The 19809-nt window shown below is 43.4% G+C and overlaps 2 protein-coding genes across 12 annotated transcripts in view; one reads left to right on the top strand and one right to left on the bottom strand.

Annotated features, from left to right (window-relative positions):
• The window catches only part of PISD (phosphatidylserine decarboxylase), a 25165-nt gene extending 5706 nt beyond the window's left edge, over positions 1-19459 (top strand). For 2 of the 6 annotated variants that reach the window (XM_032128493.1, XM_032128494.1), the window contains 6 exons: positions 1661-1836; positions 14128-14364; positions 14490-14628; positions 15362-15508; positions 16225-16385; positions 16694-19459. In XM_032128493.1, the coding sequence (XP_031984384.1) occupies positions 1661-1836; positions 14128-14364; positions 14490-14628; positions 15362-15508; positions 16225-16385; positions 16694-16915 (1082 nt within the window). In that variant the 3' untranslated portion in view covers positions 16916-19459. Of the gene's footprint in view, positions 1-1660; positions 1837-4909; positions 5512-5533; positions 5746-9925; positions 10342-11969; positions 12136-14127; positions 14365-14489; positions 14629-15361; positions 15509-16224; positions 16386-16693 lie in introns of those variants that run through there. The other 4 variants (XM_032128497.1, XM_032128498.1, XM_032128495.1 and 1 more) reach the window with 4 other exon arrangements.
• SFI1 (SFI1 centrin binding protein) overlaps positions 15605-19809 on the bottom strand; it is a 30607-nt gene continuing 26402 nt past the window's right edge. For 5 of the 6 annotated variants that reach the window (XM_032128483.1, XM_032128484.1, XM_032128485.1 and 2 more), the window contains 2 exons: positions 19673-19809; positions 15605-16412 (listed from right to left, as the gene is read on the bottom strand). In XM_032128483.1, coding sequence (XP_031984374.1) covers positions 19702-19809 — 108 coding nt within the window. In that variant the 3' untranslated portion in view covers positions 15605-16412; positions 19673-19701. Of the gene's footprint in view, positions 16413-17895 lie in introns of those variants that run through there. The other variant, XM_032128489.1, reaches the window with a different exon arrangement.

The raw sequence follows: 19809 nt of genomic DNA, 5'->3' as shown, positions 1-19809 counted from the left end.
GCTGAGGGGTTTTGGTTTGGGAATTTATGAAACTGCTGAAATTGCTGAGCAGCTTTGCTAACTTAGAACCAAAAATGTGGTGGAAAGGAGTCAAAGGCTTTACGGCTAAAGAGTATCATTGGTCTGTGTACAGACACTTCTGTTGAAATAGTGATGCAAAGTTGAAAGGTTGTAGAGTCCTTGTAAATTCAAAAAAGTCTGTCTTTTTAAACATTCAACTGTTCTAAATGATCCCTCTCCTTCATTGAGGATTGTTCTTTAGGAAAGAATAATTTTTAGACTATTAACTGTAACTGTAGTTGCTGCCTTGTTTGTTTATTGAGTTTGGTTTTTTCCTCCAGAAAAGAAATTGCTTTTATTTTTTTGAGGAGGAACAAAGCTGGTTTCGTTTTATGATGCATTTAGAATATATAATTTAAGCAATGTTTTACATCACAAGTGTAGGAAAGAAATTATAAAGAAATACTATTTTGATAAAAGAAAATGTGGACAAGAATTACTTTTATTTGGCATCTTTTTGCAGCATCATGGCTGAATGCTTCTAATCAACTCAACTACTTAGAACTAAAGCTCTTCAGACTGTGAAACAATTATGCTTTGTCTCTGTGTGCTTAGAAATAGAGTTGGTGTTGACTGAATTCTTTTGGTTGCTAATGCATCCTTTCATAGTCAAACTCTAAGAAGCCTGACTTTGATGGAGCAAGATAAAGTCCATTGGGTTTGATTCTGGCACATCCAAGTTAATGATTGTTGTGGAAATGAAGCAATCAGTATCAAGAATTGGTTCTGGGCGTTTTCTGTCAGGTAGTGACTTGTACTCATTGCTGAGAACTTATGACTGACTGGAAGACAGACAGGAGCAGCACAGTCTAATACTGATTTAGCCCTGGACAGATTTGTTTCCTCTGAAGATTTTGGAAGGGAAATATTCTTCTCATGGCTGTGCCTGTCCCATGCTTGGTCTGTTGCTTAGTGACCGTGCCGTGTCCTTGTATCTCACGGTGACTGCAAGGCTGGACTTATGCAGGAGGAGCTTGGTAGTTACTCAGTAAAAAATGTAATACTACACATCTCTTTGTTTCACGTGGTGACTTGTATTACAGCAGAAATGTGCTGTTTTCCTGTTTACCAAACCTACTCTAAAACAGGCCAGAATTTCCTTCCCTCTTGCAGTTAGCTGTACCATCTGGGGATTCCCTAACTGTAGTGAAAGCTTGAATGACTTAAAAGCATGAAGCTTCACAGTAGTACAGATTGTTCGCCAGCAAATGATTATTCCACATAGTACCAACATTCTCACAGTAGGAAAGTGTGATAGTGCTGTCAGACACTAATTTTATGTATTTCTCCATGAGGCTTTCAGGGAGCACAATTTATGTATATTTTAGGGAGAAGAATGTTGGAAGCATGTGGGGTGGTAGGGACGGGGATGAGGTTAAAACCACAGATGACCAATTAGTGTTGATCAGCTGAGTTACAGTAACTTGGTAAACTGCAATAACTGGAGTACTCAGGAGCATCTGTACATACCTTCTGTGTCAGATTTATTTTCTAATCACATTTTCATCACCCAAGCTCACATCCCTCAGTGCACAGAATTGCTTTTTCTTTATTGTGTAGCTGTACTCCTTCCTGAAGTCTGAGATTTTTTCTGTTACAGACAGGAAGAAGCTTCATACTGCTCCAGTGGGGCAAGTCTTCCGCCTGCGGCCCTTCCATGTTCTGGTAGCTACAGGTGGAGGATATGCAGGATACAGAAAATATGAGGATTACAAGTTGGAACAGCTGGAGAAGAGGGGCATAGAGGTGCCTGTGAAGCTTGCAAGTGAATGGGAGGTAAGAAACTTGGGGCAATTTTACTTCTGCCACATTTGATGCAAGTTCCTTTGCTTCCATTTCAACACAGAAATCTTTAATTTGCCTCTACTGACTACATGTTCTTGACAGCTCATGGAACTAAAGTTTCTGTCACTTCAGTAACTCATTCTGGCTGAAGTCATGATACATTAGGAACTGCCAGCAACTCCTCCATCTTTTAGTGTGGCTGACACCATATGTGCTTTACAATAAAGCTGAGATGGAATTAATGCCTGGTTAATAAAAATCTAAATGTTCCCTGTATGAATATATAACAAGACCTTTTTTCCATAGGTTACACTTAGCTCTGTAATTCCTCTTGATCCTGAGGGATTTTTGCCTTTTCCTTCTGGATTCCAATGAGTTGAGAAATTATTGTGGAATTGCAGAGTGTGTGTATCAGATTCATGGGTCAAATACCCATTGCAACATTGAAGTAAGAAATACTTCATGTCTTCCTATAACTGCTATATTGCCTTTGAAGTATATTGTACAACTCCATGCTGGACAGTTTAAAATATATATGGTGTTCTTCCAAACAGTCAGGTGAGTGCCTGCTTCAGTGCCACTTCTGAAGCCAAGGAGTTAAAAATTCTAGGATTGTAAGGTTGTGTAGGAGATGCTTCAGTGTGACCTTTGGCATCCTGGTTTCTTTGCATTCCTGAGCACACTGCCAGCACATCAATGATTTGTCCACATGCCTGTGGGGGACTAGGCTGGAATCCCTAAATTCATTTTCACTAGTGACCCAAATCAAATATGATCCAGACAATCCAGATGCTAACAGCTTAGGTTATGATAGCTCCTGAGGAATCTGTCTGTAAATCTGTTTTCTGTATATTCTTTTCCTGCTGAAGTTTGTTTCAAATGGGTTCTGATTTTAAAAAAACTGGTAAGTGTCCATGGAGTATTTATTTAACAAGGCAATGTCAATTCCATTTTGATACTTGAAAACAAATATTCTTTTGTTAGTGTTCATACTTTTTGGTATGAAATTGGGTAATTTTCTTATTGCATTTGCATTCTTTCATTATACTGATATGCTGGTTTGTTATTATTTGGTGAAGCTAAGAGTATTGCTTTTGATGAAACAGCTCTAAAGGATTTGGTTTTTACAGTGGGGAAACACACAAAGAATTTCAAACTGATAAGCAGGGCCGCAAATGCAGCAGACCATAAGTAGGAGACACTAACAAGATGTCCTAGTCCTTCCTGATGTGTTTAAGTTCTGTTGAATACTTCTGTGGGAGGGAAAGGAAGCTCAATAGTTATGATGAAAAAGAGAAACTGTTCAGACATTGCAAGAAATATCCCAAACAATGGAGGATTCAAGAAAAATAAGAGCTGCATTGTTCCTTTTTATTGTAAAGTGGAGTGGGTTTTTATGCTGACCTGTCACTTTCCATTATTCTGTCTTTTGCATCACTGGACGCATACTTAGGAGTGTGGAAGGGGGTGTTGTCTTGGTTTTAGGGCAGAATAAGCCTTTGCTTAGGCAAGGAGAGACCAAGTGTGATTGAATGGGGTTTGAAAGAGTAATAGAACAAGAAACTGGTGCACATGCCCTCACTGCTGAGCCTGCTGCTCTGAAGTGCTTATTCCACGGTACCAGCCTCATGTTCCTGTGGGAATGTGGACCATCTTCCACCTGCCAGCTCTGTGTGTAAGGCAGATTCCCCTGCTTCTGAGCAGAAGACAGATATTAAATGGGTAGTCCTCACCCTGTTGAGCAGGCATGGAAGCTCTTCCTGTAGCAGAGGTACATGCTGGAATCCTCATTGAGGTGTGTGCATCATTTTTGACTGAATTACAGAGAGTCAGTACACTTCGGTGTGATTTTGTTTTGCTTGAGTGTCATAAAAGAATGGGGGGGAAAAAATGAATCTGGTGCAAGTCAAATGTCCCTTTGGTTTCTCCACAGGGAAAGACAGAACTATTGTTTCTTTAGCACAGACCTTTTCTTTGTGTAATTTTCTTAGAGACATTCTGTCACTAATAGCTTGAGCTGATTAATGCCTTAGTGTCTCCTACTGTGAATACCAGTGAGGATCAGCTTTCATTTAATTAGATGAGGTAAAGCAGAGGGCTTGGAGGGAGACAGGTAGATGTTTATCAGATGGATGGAAGCTTATTGTTCCAAATCTTTGCTGTCACAGAACATTTCCTGGCTGGGATCTGCATGCATGGCATGCCATTCATATGCTAACTGGAGGCATTTTGCTTCTTCTTACCTGGGCACCAGGGCACTGTTGATACAGGATCAAAGAATTACTGTGGGAAAGCTTGGCCAGAGCCGGAGTTTGGAGGAACAGACTGACGAGATGAACAAGAGTTTTGTGAGAGGAACTTGTAGGTGTCCTTTGCTCCCATAGTTTGTTCTGTTCTGTGTAAGGAAAAAGCAGTGTTTGTTGGAGTGACATGTGCCAGGAAAAGCACAGTAAACATTTCTGGAAGTGAGCTGCAGTGTTCCAACTGCTGCTTATTGTCTCGGGCCAGTTTTTAAAAACAATTCACCAGGAAAGCGCTTGAGCATAGGTTTAGGATTCTCAGAGGTAAGAAAAACACAGCCCTTCCTACTGATGTCAGAGAGTGCTTCTATTTATGTAACAGAGGATACTGGTGCTCTTATGGCAGTACAATACCGAACGTGCTTTTCTTGGCCCAGAGGAGACATTTAGTATTATGGTAAGAGCTATGTATCGCGTTCAGGAAAGAACTAATAATGGAAGAATATCTGATTTTTTTTTTTTTTATCTGACTTCGGAAGAAACATAATCTCCAGTTGGTCTCTTATTCCTCATTCTTGCTCCTAGGTTCTGATGCTTGGAGTTTTATTGGAGCATATATGCAATTATGAAAAAAAAATCCTTGTAAAGTGGTCCAAAGTACACAAGAAAGATGGTCAGAAAATGTTAAAACCAGTGACATTTCAACAGCATCAAATTGTGTAAAGGGTGCAGTGGTGTAAATGTTGTTCTTCGTTGTCCTGGAAAATTGAAACAAGTAAAATCAGTTTGGGTTTGTGTTTTTTTCTTTTTTTTAATCTAAACAGTGGGAAGGCTTTTTGACCAGATGAGTCTGTTCTATCTCGTGCAACTTCCTGAGCAATCCTCAGCATTTTGCTGAGATTATGGAGCAGTTAATCTGAGCGTTTCGGAAGCAGTTTATGAGCCTGCAGCACGCTTTCCTGCTTTGGCTGCCAGTGCCTGTGTGGGATTGTGTTACCGCACCAGGACACGCGGTGGGAAGCTGTCTCCGCGAAGCTGTGCAATGCACAGAATCCGCACCGGTGCCTTGCTCCCCAGCAAGTCTCTTTCCCCATTGTCCGGGCCAGCGGCTCTTTGGGAAGCTGAGCGCTGATCCCCAGGAGTGCCAGACCCTCCCAGGGCAGCCCCTTCTCCCGCGGGCCGCCGCCGGGCAAGACATCACTGTCGCCGTGTTCGGGTGCCCTCCGGTCTCTCTTCCTTTGCGTTCGTGCTGCCCTGGCCCCTCCTCCGAAGGGGCCGGGGCCCTGCGGGAAGGAGCCGGCGTGCAGCGCCAGTGGCTGGAGGCGAGGCGGGGCCCCGCGCCGCTTCCTTAAGGCGAGGACGCTCCGGCACCGCCGCGGGGAGCGGGCGGGAGCGAGGCCGGGGACCCGGGTGCCGCCGCCGGGAGGTAGGTGGGGACCTACCGGGCCGGGGGATGCGGGTGTGGCCACCATCCGCTCCCCTGCCCGGCCGGAGAAGGGGCCCCAGGGGCGGGATGGCTGCGGCCGGCGCGATGGGGGATTCGCAGTCCACTGAACTTTGTTCACGTGTCTGAAAACTGCTTTGAAAGGAAGGGTCGGTGTCGTATTTCGGCGACTGAAGGCGAAAAGCCGGGAACGAAGGAGACTTCCCTGAGCATCAGGTAAGGACTACTGGACCGCAGGGCAGATGGGCGAGGGCTGGCGGCCAAGGGGCGCTTCACTCTGGCTTGCTGGAAATTTCAAGCGATGTTCCAAAGTTGACTCTGTTATGAGTAATCTCTGAGTAGATTTAATCAGAATGAGTCTGTTGGACCTGCCTTATCGGAGTCCAGAGTCCCGCGGGGCGGGCAGGGGGGCGAAGAGCCGCCGGTGCCTTTGCGCAGCTTCCGCCGGGTGCTGCTCTGTGGGGAGGATGTAACGCGGCTTATGCTTCCTTTAGAGATCCTTTACGGAGCTGAGAGTTTGCTTTACCAATATCTTAAGCTAAAATAATGGGGGGATAGTAGGGAGTGGTACTGGAGAGTGCTGTTTTAAACCATTAATTGGAAATTACTACTGCAAAGTATTAAAAGGGTGCCATCAAATTCCATGTCACTTTGTAAATAAAGCTTTATCTCCTTGCTTCACAGAAGAGCTCTTTGAGACTGTGTAACAGGCTTTTTGCATAGAATTCAGATTTAAGTTTCAAAAATAATTCAGTCGTCCACTTAGGCTATCCTAAAATAGTACTTTTCCCCCCTGCTCTATTTGTAAAAAGCTACTGAAACAGCATTGTAAAGTTAGGGGAAAACAATAAAAATGTTTTTTCATAACACCCCAAGAGAAAATGTATAGAAAGGCTTTTTCAAATGGGAAGTAAAGAATTTCAGACATTTAAGGTGGATGCAGCCGAGCATGGTACGTTTCATGAGGCAGCGCCGGTAAATCCGCGGAGAATGGTCCCCGTTGGCCGATTCTTCCCGGCAGAGCCGGGGCGAAGGCGCTGCCCAGCAATTCCGCGGCCTTGGCAGGCGCTCAGCGTGTGCTCAGGTTTCCCAGCAGCATCGGGGCAGTTCTGTTGTGCTCTCGGAGTTCAGGAGTTCTGCCTGGGTGTGGAGCATCCAGTGTTTGTCCTGCCGGGCTGCCTGCAGAGAAGGTTGGATGGGAGCAGGGATGACGTGTCTGATACAGAACAGTTACTGCTGGAAAAGGAACGGGACCTTTAACAAACGGTCACCGAGTATCTCTCCCCTGAGTGCAAGACCGTAGTTTTTGTTGGCCCTTGAATACAGCACTGGGATGCATTCGGTCCATTTTTAAAATAGTAGTTCTGTTACCAAATGTAGGAAGTGTGACGAGAGGGCTTTGAGCACTGACCAGCACATTCCAAGCCTAATGATTCATGCTTATGGTTTAAAACCACGGCTGCACGTTTGAAGTTCAGTTGCATATTAGTCTTTCTTGCAATTGCCTTGCTGTGTTGTTTTGTAAAACTTGAGAGAAGGACTTGAGTAGTTAATTATTTGACAAGTAATTAAAAGAGGTTACTGGATTTGATGCTTATTTGAGCTGACAGAGCAGAAGGGTGGTGCATAGCTGGCAGATTAGCAGTTCTCTATGAGATGATAATTCTCTATGGATTGATACCTGCCAGTAACTGCTGTTTTATTTGCCCAGCGTGGATTCTGAGTGAGTTCAGACAGGTGAGGGAGTTTGGTAATGGTGTCCAACCCCTACAAACCAAAAATTTTAAGATTTTTGTCTAAGCTGATGATGACATAGGCTTTGGGCACTGCCTGCATCCCAAGAGGTCCAGCTGTTGAGATGCCATTTTATGAGTTCCTCTGTCATGAGCTGTTTGATGAGCGGTTCTTGTTCCTTTCCCCATGGAAAGCAGGTAAACTCAGGGTGGATTTTTCATTTCAGCCTTCTTACACTGTAGGAACTGTACATTGCTTCTGGGACAACCACAGCAGGGATGGAAACTCACTAGGTATGTCAGCATCTAAGGAGGACTCAGGTATTGGCATCCTGGTGAATGTAATGAGGGGAGTAGAACAGAACTTAAGAGAAACTTCTTACTTGGCTGAGCGTAGTTTTCTTAAGAAGTGGAGGAAAAAACTTTTAACACCAGTGTTTTTCCCTTCCTGGAGAGGAATTTCTTTTGCCCCACATTTTTTGGTTTGGACTGAAGGGTGGTACTACCTACTGCATCAGGCTATAGAACATCTCAGTGTCTGGGTTTTTTTAGGGAGCAGGTCAGCTGTTTACCTGGTTCCATGCTTTCACAGAATCATGGTTACTCAGTTGAGAATATAATAATTCCTTAAAAGTGTTTTGAGGGATAAAATTGAATTTTACTGGAAGAGCTTGTGGGTTACCTCTCTTATCTTGAAGGGAAGAGCACTGAAGGGAATGTAGTTACGACGTGTGTTTGCTCTCTTGTCTCTCTGCAAGGTCGAGGGTAGCACAGGAGGAGGTGGGATAGGGAGCAGGGTTCCCCCCCACAGCTGCAGGAGCTGGCCCTGGCCAGGAGCTACTGAGCTGGGTGCTCTGCTGCTCCTGCCCAGCTCCACCAGTGCCAAACGAACTCACTCCCCACAGTTCTGTGAACACAGGTGTTCAGTGTGAAAAATAATTTTGTCTTGGCCTGATGAAGTTTCTTTTGAAACAATGTTGATTTAGCTTGTTGCTGTTTAAAATTAAGTATTTACTGGTGGTCATTTCTAATGTTCCCAGTGAATGGAGAAGTAGCTCCCCTGTGCTCTTTTCTTTGAATTTTGATAGGATTTTGGCTAACTGCTTTCAGCATTTGACTATACAGATGGCTTTGTTTTTGTTGTGTAGGAGTTTCTTGTGCCAGCCAAAGAAAGACTAAATGATATTTTAATTAGGAAAACAAAAAGAGTTGGCACAAGGTTCAGGGAGGAAGGAGTATGTTTTGAGTGCTTTCAGTCGATCTTAAATTAGCCTTCTTTCAATTAGCTGGATTTTTTTTTTTTTTTTTTTAAATGCTGTTGTTAAAATTCAGCTTAAACAACATGCACACAGGTCTTGGAACTTCCTGACACACAGAATACCATATAGAAGTTTTCTTCCTGAAAAAAAATACTCTAATGTAGGATCTCCAGAGGTGTTTCTAGGGGGTATCTGTAATATTTGGCATTGAAGGCCAGTCAAAACACACAATTACTGCTTGGATATTTTCCTTTTGAGGCCTGACTGGGGTGCCATTAGCTAGTTAATTCTAGCTTTTCCTGCTGGTCCTCCCACTCCTCCTGCCTTATTCCTGTTACAATACAAGCCTTTCCTTCTATCAGAGCAGCAGTGCTCTTTTTGATCTGCTCTGTGAGGCACACAGTTTTCATGGTGCTTAGAAGGCTTTGGAAACAAGGAGGGTTTTGATTGATTGTTTTCAGCCCAGACTTAGCAGAAAGCAGAAGTGAAATGGAGCTACTAGAGAGTCAGCCCCAAAATTGTTCTGGGTATTTGGTTTAATCTTGAGGTAAGATGTAGCTATCTGACTTCCGCTTTCTGAACCAGGGCTCCCTTAACAATCCAAACCCAGTCACAGGAGATACAGAAAGTCTATGTTTGAGGTGTGTTCTGTAGAGTTAAAGAGTGAAATTTCTCTGTACATTTAGAATGTTCAGATAGAAACACTGCAGCCTTTGGTCTTTAAAAACAAAACCAGCTTCCTTTACTCCTGTTTTTTATTTTAGTTCTACTGGACATAAAAACTGTGACAGTACCGAGTCACATAATAGGCGCAAAACACTTGTTTTATACCCAGTTCTCAAGCTGGCCCTAAAACTGGCTTATTTTGTATGTATCTAGTTATTTGTAGAAGAATGTCCATTAGGGGAAGGAATGTTCCCCTAAGTGAGTGTTTTGAGATGGAAGGAGAGTTACGGAGATGGATGTTTGTGTCTGGCAAGCGTTGTAAAATAGAAAGATGTTCCTTTCCTTTCTGATTTCTTCTTTACAAGATGGACAATAAGAGCAGGAAAGGATTTGTGGTGCCCAGCAGTCCAGAACTCTTTTAGGAGCAGCTGCTGCACTGCAGAATTGAAGCTGGGAGTTATCTCCTCCTCCTCTCCGCCCCACTCCTCCTCCCAGCCTTGCATTCAGGCTGGCGCTGAGATGAGTTGTGCGGGGCCAGCTGGCTGCTCCTCTCACTAGTGCATCGCTGCCCAGCAGCCTGGGACAAACTGCAGGGTGTTTTTTGGGGAGTTGGGTTCCAATGGCCACTCGGACTAGCAAGAAGGACTGCTCATATGGACAGCTCATTTTTATCGTGTGCAGAGTCTGCTTTGTAGTGGGATGTTGAAATGTGACACAATGCCTGTTTGTTTGCAATAGCTGCAACCCTCCTAGCAGAGATTCAAGTGGGAAACAGAGAGGGAATCCAGAGACAAACCAGCGGGGGATTTAGGAACTGTGACGCCGTGTCCTCTCTCCTGTGCCGGAGCAAGCAAAGGAAAGAGAGGTACAGGAAAAAAGACTGAGCCTTGCAACAGCCGTCACCCTGACGATGTGTCAGTCAAACACCCTGCAGGGACCAGAGCTCCACACAGGGAAATGGTGAGATGCTATAAAGCTTTATCTAACCCTCCACCCTCTTGCTACAACCTCCGCAAAGTTAAAATTCATGTCCGGAGGCTGCGTTCAGGGAACGGCGGCAGCAGCAGCTGTGCCGGGGACAAGCACCCACAGCTGGAGAGTCCAGGTCTGGCTGGCTCTGCCGGTGGGACACCGAGTAGGAGAACTCATTTCAGGTACTGTTCAGTATTTTCTGCTTTGCAGGAATGGTCACTGACGCGGGAGGGAGGCTGGGAGGGTTTCTGGGCAGAAGGAGCGGGAGCCATCTGCAAAGCTTTTGTTTGCCCTAATTATTATAAAGCTCCTTATACATTGCTTTGGGAGACAAGGGCATGCTGTTCCATGACAAGGGGAATGGGGAAGCTTTCATTCTTTTCCCTTCTACTCTCTATCACTAGAAGAATGGAAAAATTAGTTGAGGGGCCGCTCTGAAACCAGGCCAAGGCAGTGAGAAGCCCGAGGGCTCCAAAGCAATGCAGCTCTGCAGGGATTGGTCCAGGAGCGACTGCAGTGAAGGGGGGGGAGAGCAGCAGGAGGGGGAGAATGGGACCCAACCCGGCTGCTGGCCCGCCAGCCCTTGCAAGCTGCTGGGTGGTAAGGATGGGAGGGAGAACGTGAAGTGCCCCTTCCTATTCCCATGTTGAGTCAGTCCCACCTCCTGCTGAGAAGCCAGCATTAACTCTGCTGAGACAGGACTTCTGCTCAAGGTTCTTTTTCCCTGTTGCATTATGATGCACAGATTATTCTCTGTTTATTTATTAATTCTTCATGGGAAAGAAGTTGTGTTCACTGCAGAAAAAAAAAATCTCTGAGCCAAAAGGCACCATCTTGCATCCCAGAGTGGTGACAGTTGTACCTGTCTGCCTGATATTCTAATTCTGATCCAACTTGAGGAAAGAATGAGTTGGCAAGAAATTTTCTTTTTAAATTCTCAGCTTCTTTCCATCTTGGAAAGACATATGCAGTATTTTGTAGTTCCTCCTTCATGTCACAGAATGAGACAGCAAGAAAACAAGCTGTTGGGAGCAGCCAGACTGTGCCACTTGAGTTTGTGTGTGCACATCGCTGTGTCGTGGTTGCCAGAGAACAGTCTCCTAGCCAGGAGTTCAGTCAGTCATTTGAATAGTTTGTCCTCAGGTAGGCAGATTTCCATTTGATAATGGGACTTTGGAAATGCCAGTGGTTTTTTCATTAATAGAAGCCAAAGAATAAATGGGCACCTGAAGGGTTTTGCATCCAGACCTCCTGCAAGGCTCTGAACTGAGGCCCTTGATGTCTGTCCTCTGCTAAGAAGCTGAGTGGCTTTTCCCTCTGAGAGTTAGAAAGGTCAACTTCTCCTCATGGCCATTTGTGCAAAATGATAGCCCTCTCAGTCAGCACATCCATGTAACAAAAAAAATCAGAGATGCAGCTGGTTATGAGACAGAGGAGTTGATTATTGGGCTGTGGAGACTAGATTGTCTTGCAGTAGTAGAAACAGTGGCTTTGTCCACATGTTCCCTATTCAGAACCAGGGTATTCAGTGAAGGCTTTAAGACCTGAAACTGGTCTTACCTTTAATTTTTGAGGGTGTTACTCATAAAATGTGACCTGTTGGTCAGAGGTTTGGACAGAGGACTTCTGTATTTTAGATAAACTGTTCTTTTTTGGGAAGGGGAGGAACTGATCAAAATAAAGGAGTAAAGACTTGTAGTATCAACGATTAAGTAATGTTTAGGAGGAATAACTCACCCCAGCTGTCGGAAGCTGGTGGCTCTGCAGCTGAGATGCCTGACCCTCTGATGCTGTGTATGTAATCTTTCAGGTTGCAATTCCCCCAGCTGGCCCTGAGGCGAAGGTTGGGCCAGCTGAGCTGTATGTCTAGGCCTGCCCTGAAACTCCGTTCTTGGCCTCTGACTATTCTCTATTACCTTCTGCCTTTCGGTGCTCTTAAACCCTTGACCAGAGTGGGATGGAGGCCCATGAGCAGGGTAAGTGTGAGCAGGTCTCTCGTGCACCATGTCTGGGAGCTGTGTGTCCTGGAGGAGCTGGCAGCAGCTGGGGGGAAGAGTTGCTTCATGCAGGACAGCCTGGTGATCACTGGTGTGAAGGCAGAGGTGCAATTCATGCTTCTGTATAGTTTTTACTGTCTGTGGTTGTGTTAAGTAATGCCTTCACAGACAAGTGACTTTTTCAGGAGCAGAGAATTACTTTGTCCTCTAACAGTCACGGAAAATTAACACAAACTTCTGAAGGAATTCAGTCACCTCACAGTATCAGGGCTAGGACAAGGAAGACCAAACCTCTTGGCAAGTTCCTTTTCCTGGCCACACTGAAATGGTCTCTTGTTTTTTCTTATTTTCACACTGAGAGGGTTTGTTCCTCAAGTTCATTGAGCACTTGTAGTCCAGCATGTCCAAATGATAAGCAAATCTCTGCTCTGACACTGTTGAGAGCAGGCTATGGGATGCCTTGCACATAGTAATTCTCCCCACAAATCATACAATTTCAGAATCCAACAACCAAGTAAGTATTTTGATTGAAAACAGGAACAAAATTGCCATTCTTAAGCCTATTTCACTGAACATCTGTTCTGTTTGATCCCATCAACTTGAAAACCAGGCTCCTTTGAAGAGAAGAGGCTACTAGGAAATACCGCTTTTGACAATTTGTGTGATTTTATAGTTGTATACATTTTCTGTGTTGGTGGAAAACAGCAAAGTTAATTTTAGAAATTAATACAGTATAGGACATGTCAAATAAAATGGCAACACATTTTTTTCATCAGTACTTCAGCTTACATAACATAAGGTACTGTTCATTTAGAAGGTTTTATCTGTTGGTACTTCCTTTCTGAAATATACCTGTATGTACATAGGATGGTGATTTGTAAGTGAAATCTTAATTTGCTGTGTTTGATATGATGGAGCCAGTGTGTGCTTCTGTTTGTGTTTATGGCTGTGTTTTGCAAAACTTCACTGTGAAAGATATGATTGAGAACAAATGATGACTCTCACTAAGAAAAAAACCAAGCTTCAGCTGTGAGTTGAATGTAACTTAGCTGTACTGTTCAAAAACAAAGCACCAGTCAGCAGATCACCACTTCCTTTGCAAAACTGGTTTCAGAGTGTGTTCAGTTCCCTTGGTCCATATTCCCCAGCTCCCCCCAGTTACATCATAGCCATGTGAGCTTCCTGGCTGACAGGAAGTACCACAAACTCCAGAAGAGTTGTCTGCTGGAATTATCAACAGAAAGATGTTGTCATCTGTCCACTTACATCAACAGCAGATACCTCTGGCTGGCTTTGTTTCATTTGTTTTCCTTGCTAAAACTTGGGCTTTGGTGCAAGTCCAAAGGTGTATTTCTCCAGAAATAAAGGCACTTTATATTCTTGCAATTAGCAACTCCCATTGTTGTGAGAGAAGGAGTAAGGCTGGTGTAAGTTTATACCTGTGTAGCTGCGTCCATGTGGGTACATTTCTTCAATGGTACTTGTCATTAGAGCAGTACAACACACAGTCCTGGGTGTAGAAAACACCCTCAGTAGTAGATGCATCTGATGAGCATGTCATCCAGTCAATTTTCATTTGGTTATTCACAAAAATTTATACATTGGTAATATTAAACCTTTCTGATTAGCATCCTACTAGAATATGTGCAATGTCTCTTTTTTTCTGTAAGCCTCACATTGGGCAGTTTCCAGTAACTTCAGTGTGGAGCTTCAGCCTGCAGGGAGTGGAAATTCTGGCTTCACTATAAAGTTATATTAAGTTTCATCCTGTCTCTTATCTACTCTCAACAGAATGGAGGGAATGAGGATGAAGTGCAGTGTTAATTTTTTGTTGCCTTAAAGGCTACTTGGTGTAACCCATGAATTCAAGGGATGGGTTTGCAGGAACAGTTTGATCCTTCCTGTGTTATGGGGAGAAGTAAGAAAGCCATCAGTGAAGAGAACACTAACATGCTGCAATTCTTCCTTCAGGTTGCCCTGTACAAGTCGGTGCCAACACGGCTGCTCTCACGAGCCTGGGGTCGCCTGAACCAGGTGGAGCTGCCCACGTGGCTGCGGAAGCCTGTGTACAGCCTGTACATCTGGACCTTTGGAGTGAACATGAAGGAGGCAGCTGTGGAGGATCTGCATCACTACAGGAACCTCAGTGAGTTCTTCCGCAGGAAACTGAAACCACAAGTGCGGCCAGTCTGCTGCGTGCATAGTGTGGTGAGTGAAAGGAAGTGAGGGCTTCACCCAGCACTGCCAGCTTCCCTCAGCCCCCAGAGGAATGGCACTGCTTCATAAGGAATTAATGAACTTCTAACTGTTTCAGTTTTTTCTCTTTGCTGTAGATTAGTCCCTCTGATGGAAAGATCCTTAATTTCGGACAGGTAAAAAACTGCGAAGTGGAGCAAGTAAAAGGGGTTACTTATTCTCTGGAATCTTTTTTGGGACCTCGCATCTCCACGGAGGAAATGCATTTTAGTCAGGGTGAGTTCTGTGTCAATTCTGCATTTATTCTGCTCTGCCCTTTCAGTGTTCTCAGCAATCATGAGATTAAGAGAGATGGAAAAAATTAACATTTTCTTGCATTGTCAGGAACAAAAGCAAGTCTGAATTTTGGTTCATTTTATTTGGGGTAACCATGTCGCTGTTCTAGCTCTTCTCTTTTTCTCACCGGTGGCTTTATACAGTCATGCCTGGCTCATTCTGATTATCTGAACTGAGTTGCTTGGTTCCTACATTTAACTCCAAGATCTGTTGCTATACCACAGCTGCAGCACTTTTGCTGTCACACTGAAATGGGCCCAAGCACTCGCTAGCAAAAACTGTATAAGCTACTCCTTAACAAGTGCTCAAGCACTACCCCTCTAATGACTTAGAGGACTCTTAACAAATTCTGTTCTTAAAGGGTAGCTTTAGTAAAAATTCTGTTGTACTGGATTTCAGTTTCTGCTCTTTTGGTTAGGGAAGGGCACACTCCAGAAGAAAAATTTTCACTATGATTAAAACAATCCAGGATCTAATTTTGTTGTAAAGGGAGAGGAACACTTGGAAATATTGGATTCCTGGATGAAACGTATGTTTTTGTAGTCTCACCAATCCATGTGGGCTGCATTTATTCCTCTGCTATTGCACTGGCTCTAACATAGACTGTCTGGCTGTGGTAGATGACTTTAGGAGGAATATATTTAACCCCTTCCTTTCCCTGCTTTCTCTGCAGCCCCACCTGGTAACTCTTTTCAGCAACAACTGGTCACAAAGGAGGGGAATGAGCTCTACCACTGTGTAATTTACCTTGCACCAGGGGATTATCACTGCTTCCACTCACCCACAGACTGGACAGTGTCACACCGACGGCATTTCCCAGGTTGGTTTCTGTTCCTAGAAAACAACTGCAGAGCAGCTATGGAGGGAAGCACTGCTATGCGCCACTGCAGAATGAGACACACCAGTGCAGAAGTTGTACAGTAATATGATGGATAATTGTAGAAAAATGATTTGTCACAAACAGTAGTGAGTTTTACAGCTGTACAGTTTATGAGAGCAAATCACATATAAATGGTGAAAACAGTAATGTTGTATTCAAACTGTGTGAGCTCTCTGAAGTACCCTTGATGCATGCTGACCTGATTTGTTCCCAAACACTGTTCGTTCCGTTTGCTCTTGAAATACAGATAGTTCTGCATATCACACCAAACAGTAGCTCAAAGTACGGTCTCTGCTCGTGCTTGGCAAAGAAAATGCAACTGAACAGATACACTATTGGAGCTGCTATTGGATGTTTTTGCAGATAACAAAAATATTTTATTCTTGGTATCTAGCAAAAACGTAAGTATTTGGATTTGGTTTCAAATACCATGAGAGAGAGATTGACCTGTCACACATATCCTTCTGTGACCCCTTTGTTTTCACCACAGACTTCTCTTTCATTTGCTCTGCCTGGCACTTGCTTCTCTTCCTACAAATAACTGACACAGTTGTTTACTGGATCAGCCCCAGTTATACTGAAAACACCATCTGAGTGGCATTACAATATTGCTACAAACCAGACAACCTAACCTGAATATTTTCTCACTTCTTCAGGCTCTCTGATGTCTGTGAATCCTGGAGTTGCTCGCTGGATCAAGGAACTGTTCTGCCACAACGAACGGGTTGTCCTTACAGGTGACTGGAAACATGGCTTTTTCTCGTTAACAGCTGTAGGAGCAACAAATGTTGGCTCCATCCGCATCTACTTCGACCAGGTGAGCAGGATCATAGCAGGCACCTTTCTGGTGTTAATGGTTGAGATTGGTGCAGCATAACAAAATTGGAAAAAAAAAAATCTTATTACCCTGAAATTAGAGTGTTTCACAGTACTGATATTCTAAGACTGATTTCAAGAGTGTTGTCGGCAATATAGACTATTTTTTAAAAATTCCTGTTGCACCTTTGAACTGTGAGTTCCTGCGTGGAAAATTGCTGAGAATGTACAGTACACAGCTGTATGATGAATGAATACAGAGCACTGAAATCCCCCAGTAAATCCTTCTCTTCTTCCTTCTCTGCACAGGACTTGCACACCAACAGTCCAAGTTACTCTAAAGGTTCCTACAATGACTTCAGCTTCATATCCAACAACAAGGAGGGAATCCCCATGAGGAAAGGGGAACATTTAGGGGAATTTAACTTAGGCTCTACAATCGTACTAATCTTTGAGGCACCCAAGGACTTCAAATTCAACCTCAAAGCTGGACAGAAAATCCGCTTTGGAGAAGCACTGGGCTCTTTATAGAAACTGTCTCATCAAGAAGATTTTCTATACAATGGGACTTTTTCACACCACTGAATGTTTCACTTATCAAGTTTGTATCACTCAGCAGGACCTGGGTGAGCAGAAAAGAAGATGTCACTGCTGCGTTAAACTTGAAAGTATTTGGTCTACATTTACCTGCTGCTGAATGTAGAAATGTAATTGAATGATCATGGATGTATCGGGTACGGCTGCCTTTAAAGATGTTGCCCATGGTGGTTTCTGGCCCACCCTGGGCCTGTAGTCTTTCATGTTCTCCTCTGAGTGTGCCACAGGATAATTACGTTCTTAGAGCCTCTAAGTCCCTTTTAAGCCTTCCTAGACAAGTGCAATGGGAAAGGGTGGAGGGTAGAGATTACCTGTATTTAAAGGGACACTGACAGGCTGAGTCAGACCCTGTACCTTGTATCTGCAGTATCTGTTTTTCAGACCTTGAGTAAAGAATATGTTCCCATATTTATTTTATTCTAAGAAACTCTGCCCAAATTCTTAGACAAAGGCAGTCTCTGAATGCATAGAGGGCCAAACAGTGAAACTGGCTGGGGTGACTTCATTGCCCAAACAAAGCAAAATATACAACAGTCAGTCAGTACAATGCATGACACTCATCCCAAGTTTTGTACTGGTAAACAATTTTAGTTCTTTTGTCTAACATTGTCCATTTAAAAATGGACTTTGTACTGTATTTTAAACCTGAAAACAGTGTCTACATTCCAGACAACAGAACTTGTCACGTTGCAATTTTCTTTTTCTTTTTAAAGACAGACAAAGCTCTGTGTTCTCTTCCTAATCCATGGTTTTATTTTGGTATTCCAGGCCTTAAAAGTTTCTGTCTTTATGAGAGACAGTTAATTTTACCTCTTGGATCAAGGAGTTAGAAGACACACGGCCTATTTTTCTTGGGTGATGTGATAGCAACTAAAATATGTTTTTACTTGCTATGTATCTTAATTGTTACTTTGTCACTAAATTCTTGAAGAATTAGTTCCTCTATTACAGGACAGCTTCAGCTACTTCAGGACCAATTTTTATTGCACAGAGTGAAATGCCTTATGCACTGACTGTGTTTAAAATATTTATGGCTCTTTGAAGAAATCCCCTGTTGCTTCCCAGGTGCCAATCTGGCCCTCCCTTGACTGGCAACAATTTCATCTTATTCAAAATATAAATAAAATGCCACACGGGCTCTGACTTCTGCCCTTATACTTAATGGTAGGAATGTGCTGGAGGCTGAAAGCTTTGTGCTGAAGTTTAATCCACTGTAAAATTTTAAAACCTCTTTGTGACTTCACATTAGAAGAGTTAAAATCTAACACCTTGGATCTACTGCGTGTGGCACTGACAAAAACCACTGCCAAAGTGAAGAGAAATTGAGTTTTAAAGCAATGTGTCAGTTGTTTTTTGTGAATAAACCGTTTCAAGTCCCAGCACTCAAACATTGAGAACTGATTTTGCTGTCCAGAGGTTGTTGGAGTGGACACGCTTATGAAACCTGCCTTTGTGCTTTCTGAGAGGTTTCTCATACTACTTCCTTGCTTGAGCTACTTTTCTGCTGCTTCAAGGAGATGACAGGCTTTGGACAGCTCTGACCTCCTAAAGAAACCCTTCTTTGTATTCACTGCAGAAAATAGAATATAATTTTGTTGTACAAATGTCCAGTTTGCCAACTCCTGTGTGCTTAGCTTGTCAACAGGAAGGAGGGGATGATAAAACTGCTTCTAAGTGATGTAGCCCAGCCATGAGTCAGATGAGGGTAGCTGTTTGGGTGACAAGCAGGAGAAAATTCATTTGGCTCCAGGAGTCAGTGTTTCCTCGCTTTACAGAGGGAGGAGTTGGAAAGTTTGAAGTGGCTCTCAGCTACCTATCTTGTTGAACTTCTTGGCATTAGCAAGTTTCCTCCTGAAGCAGTATAGTACCAGATACAAGTCTTTTTAAACCTTTGAGAGTGAGAAAAGAGTAAGGCAGATGTCAGCCCTGAGAGGATAAAGTTATGGTGAGCTTTTTGATTAAACTTCAGTGTCATGTTAACAAGAGAAAGTAAATTTGTTCCAGTGGGTAAGAGAAAAAGACAATCTCTTCCCTCTTTTCCACTGGGGCCTATGATATCCAGACAGAGCCAAAGGAAGTTTAAGCTTTAATTTCTTCCTACTCAGCAGCATCATCCAGAGTATCTGAAGGTAACTATTAGCCTAGTGATGGAGGATGGGTTGCTTGATGTTTGCTTTATTAGAAATCTCAGAAGGAGGAGAGGATTCAGCATGCAAGTGGCTGTTTTTATGATGGTTTTAATACTGTGCAGAGCGAGCTAATAAACCAACATTGCTTGTTAGGCAACACAGCCCAGGAGTGAAAACAAAGTTCCTTGAGGGTACTGATAATGCTGTGAATTTCTCCTCCATGGAGAATCCATTTAATTCAACTGTATCAGTAGCACGGTATTTTTGTATGGCAAAGTGTATGACTTACTGACATGAACTCATTTAATTGTAAACATTTTGAAATAAAAAGTCTTATCTGTGTTGCTTATCTTTGTCGCATGACAAGTAACCTAAACTAGGTATTGGAAGTGCAGCATGAGGTAGATGTAGCTCCAGTTTGGTTTTGATCAGGTAGAGTAATAATAAAAAAAGCAAAATTAATTTAACGTAATTTATCAAATATAAATGCCATACATAGAACTAAGTGAATGGATACATCTCTTCCATCATTCCCTCCTATGAAAGGGGCAAAAAGTCCTACCCCTGAGCTGGGAAGTTGGTTCAGATGTATTACAGATCCAGGGCAAGCTGGATATCTCGCAGGCGGGCAAGCAGGGTCTGCACATGATGTCTCTCAGCTAGCTGTGCTTGGGTGAGAGTATTGATCCTCAGCTTTAA

This window comes from Corvus moneduloides, chromosome 18 (assembly GCF_009650955.1).
Source record: "Corvus moneduloides isolate bCorMon1 chromosome 18, bCorMon1.pri, whole genome shotgun sequence".
In the NCBI taxonomy this organism is placed as follows: domain Eukaryota; kingdom Metazoa; phylum Chordata; class Aves; order Passeriformes; family Corvidae; genus Corvus; species Corvus moneduloides.
This window is presented reverse-complemented; position numbering and strand designations above follow the sequence as displayed.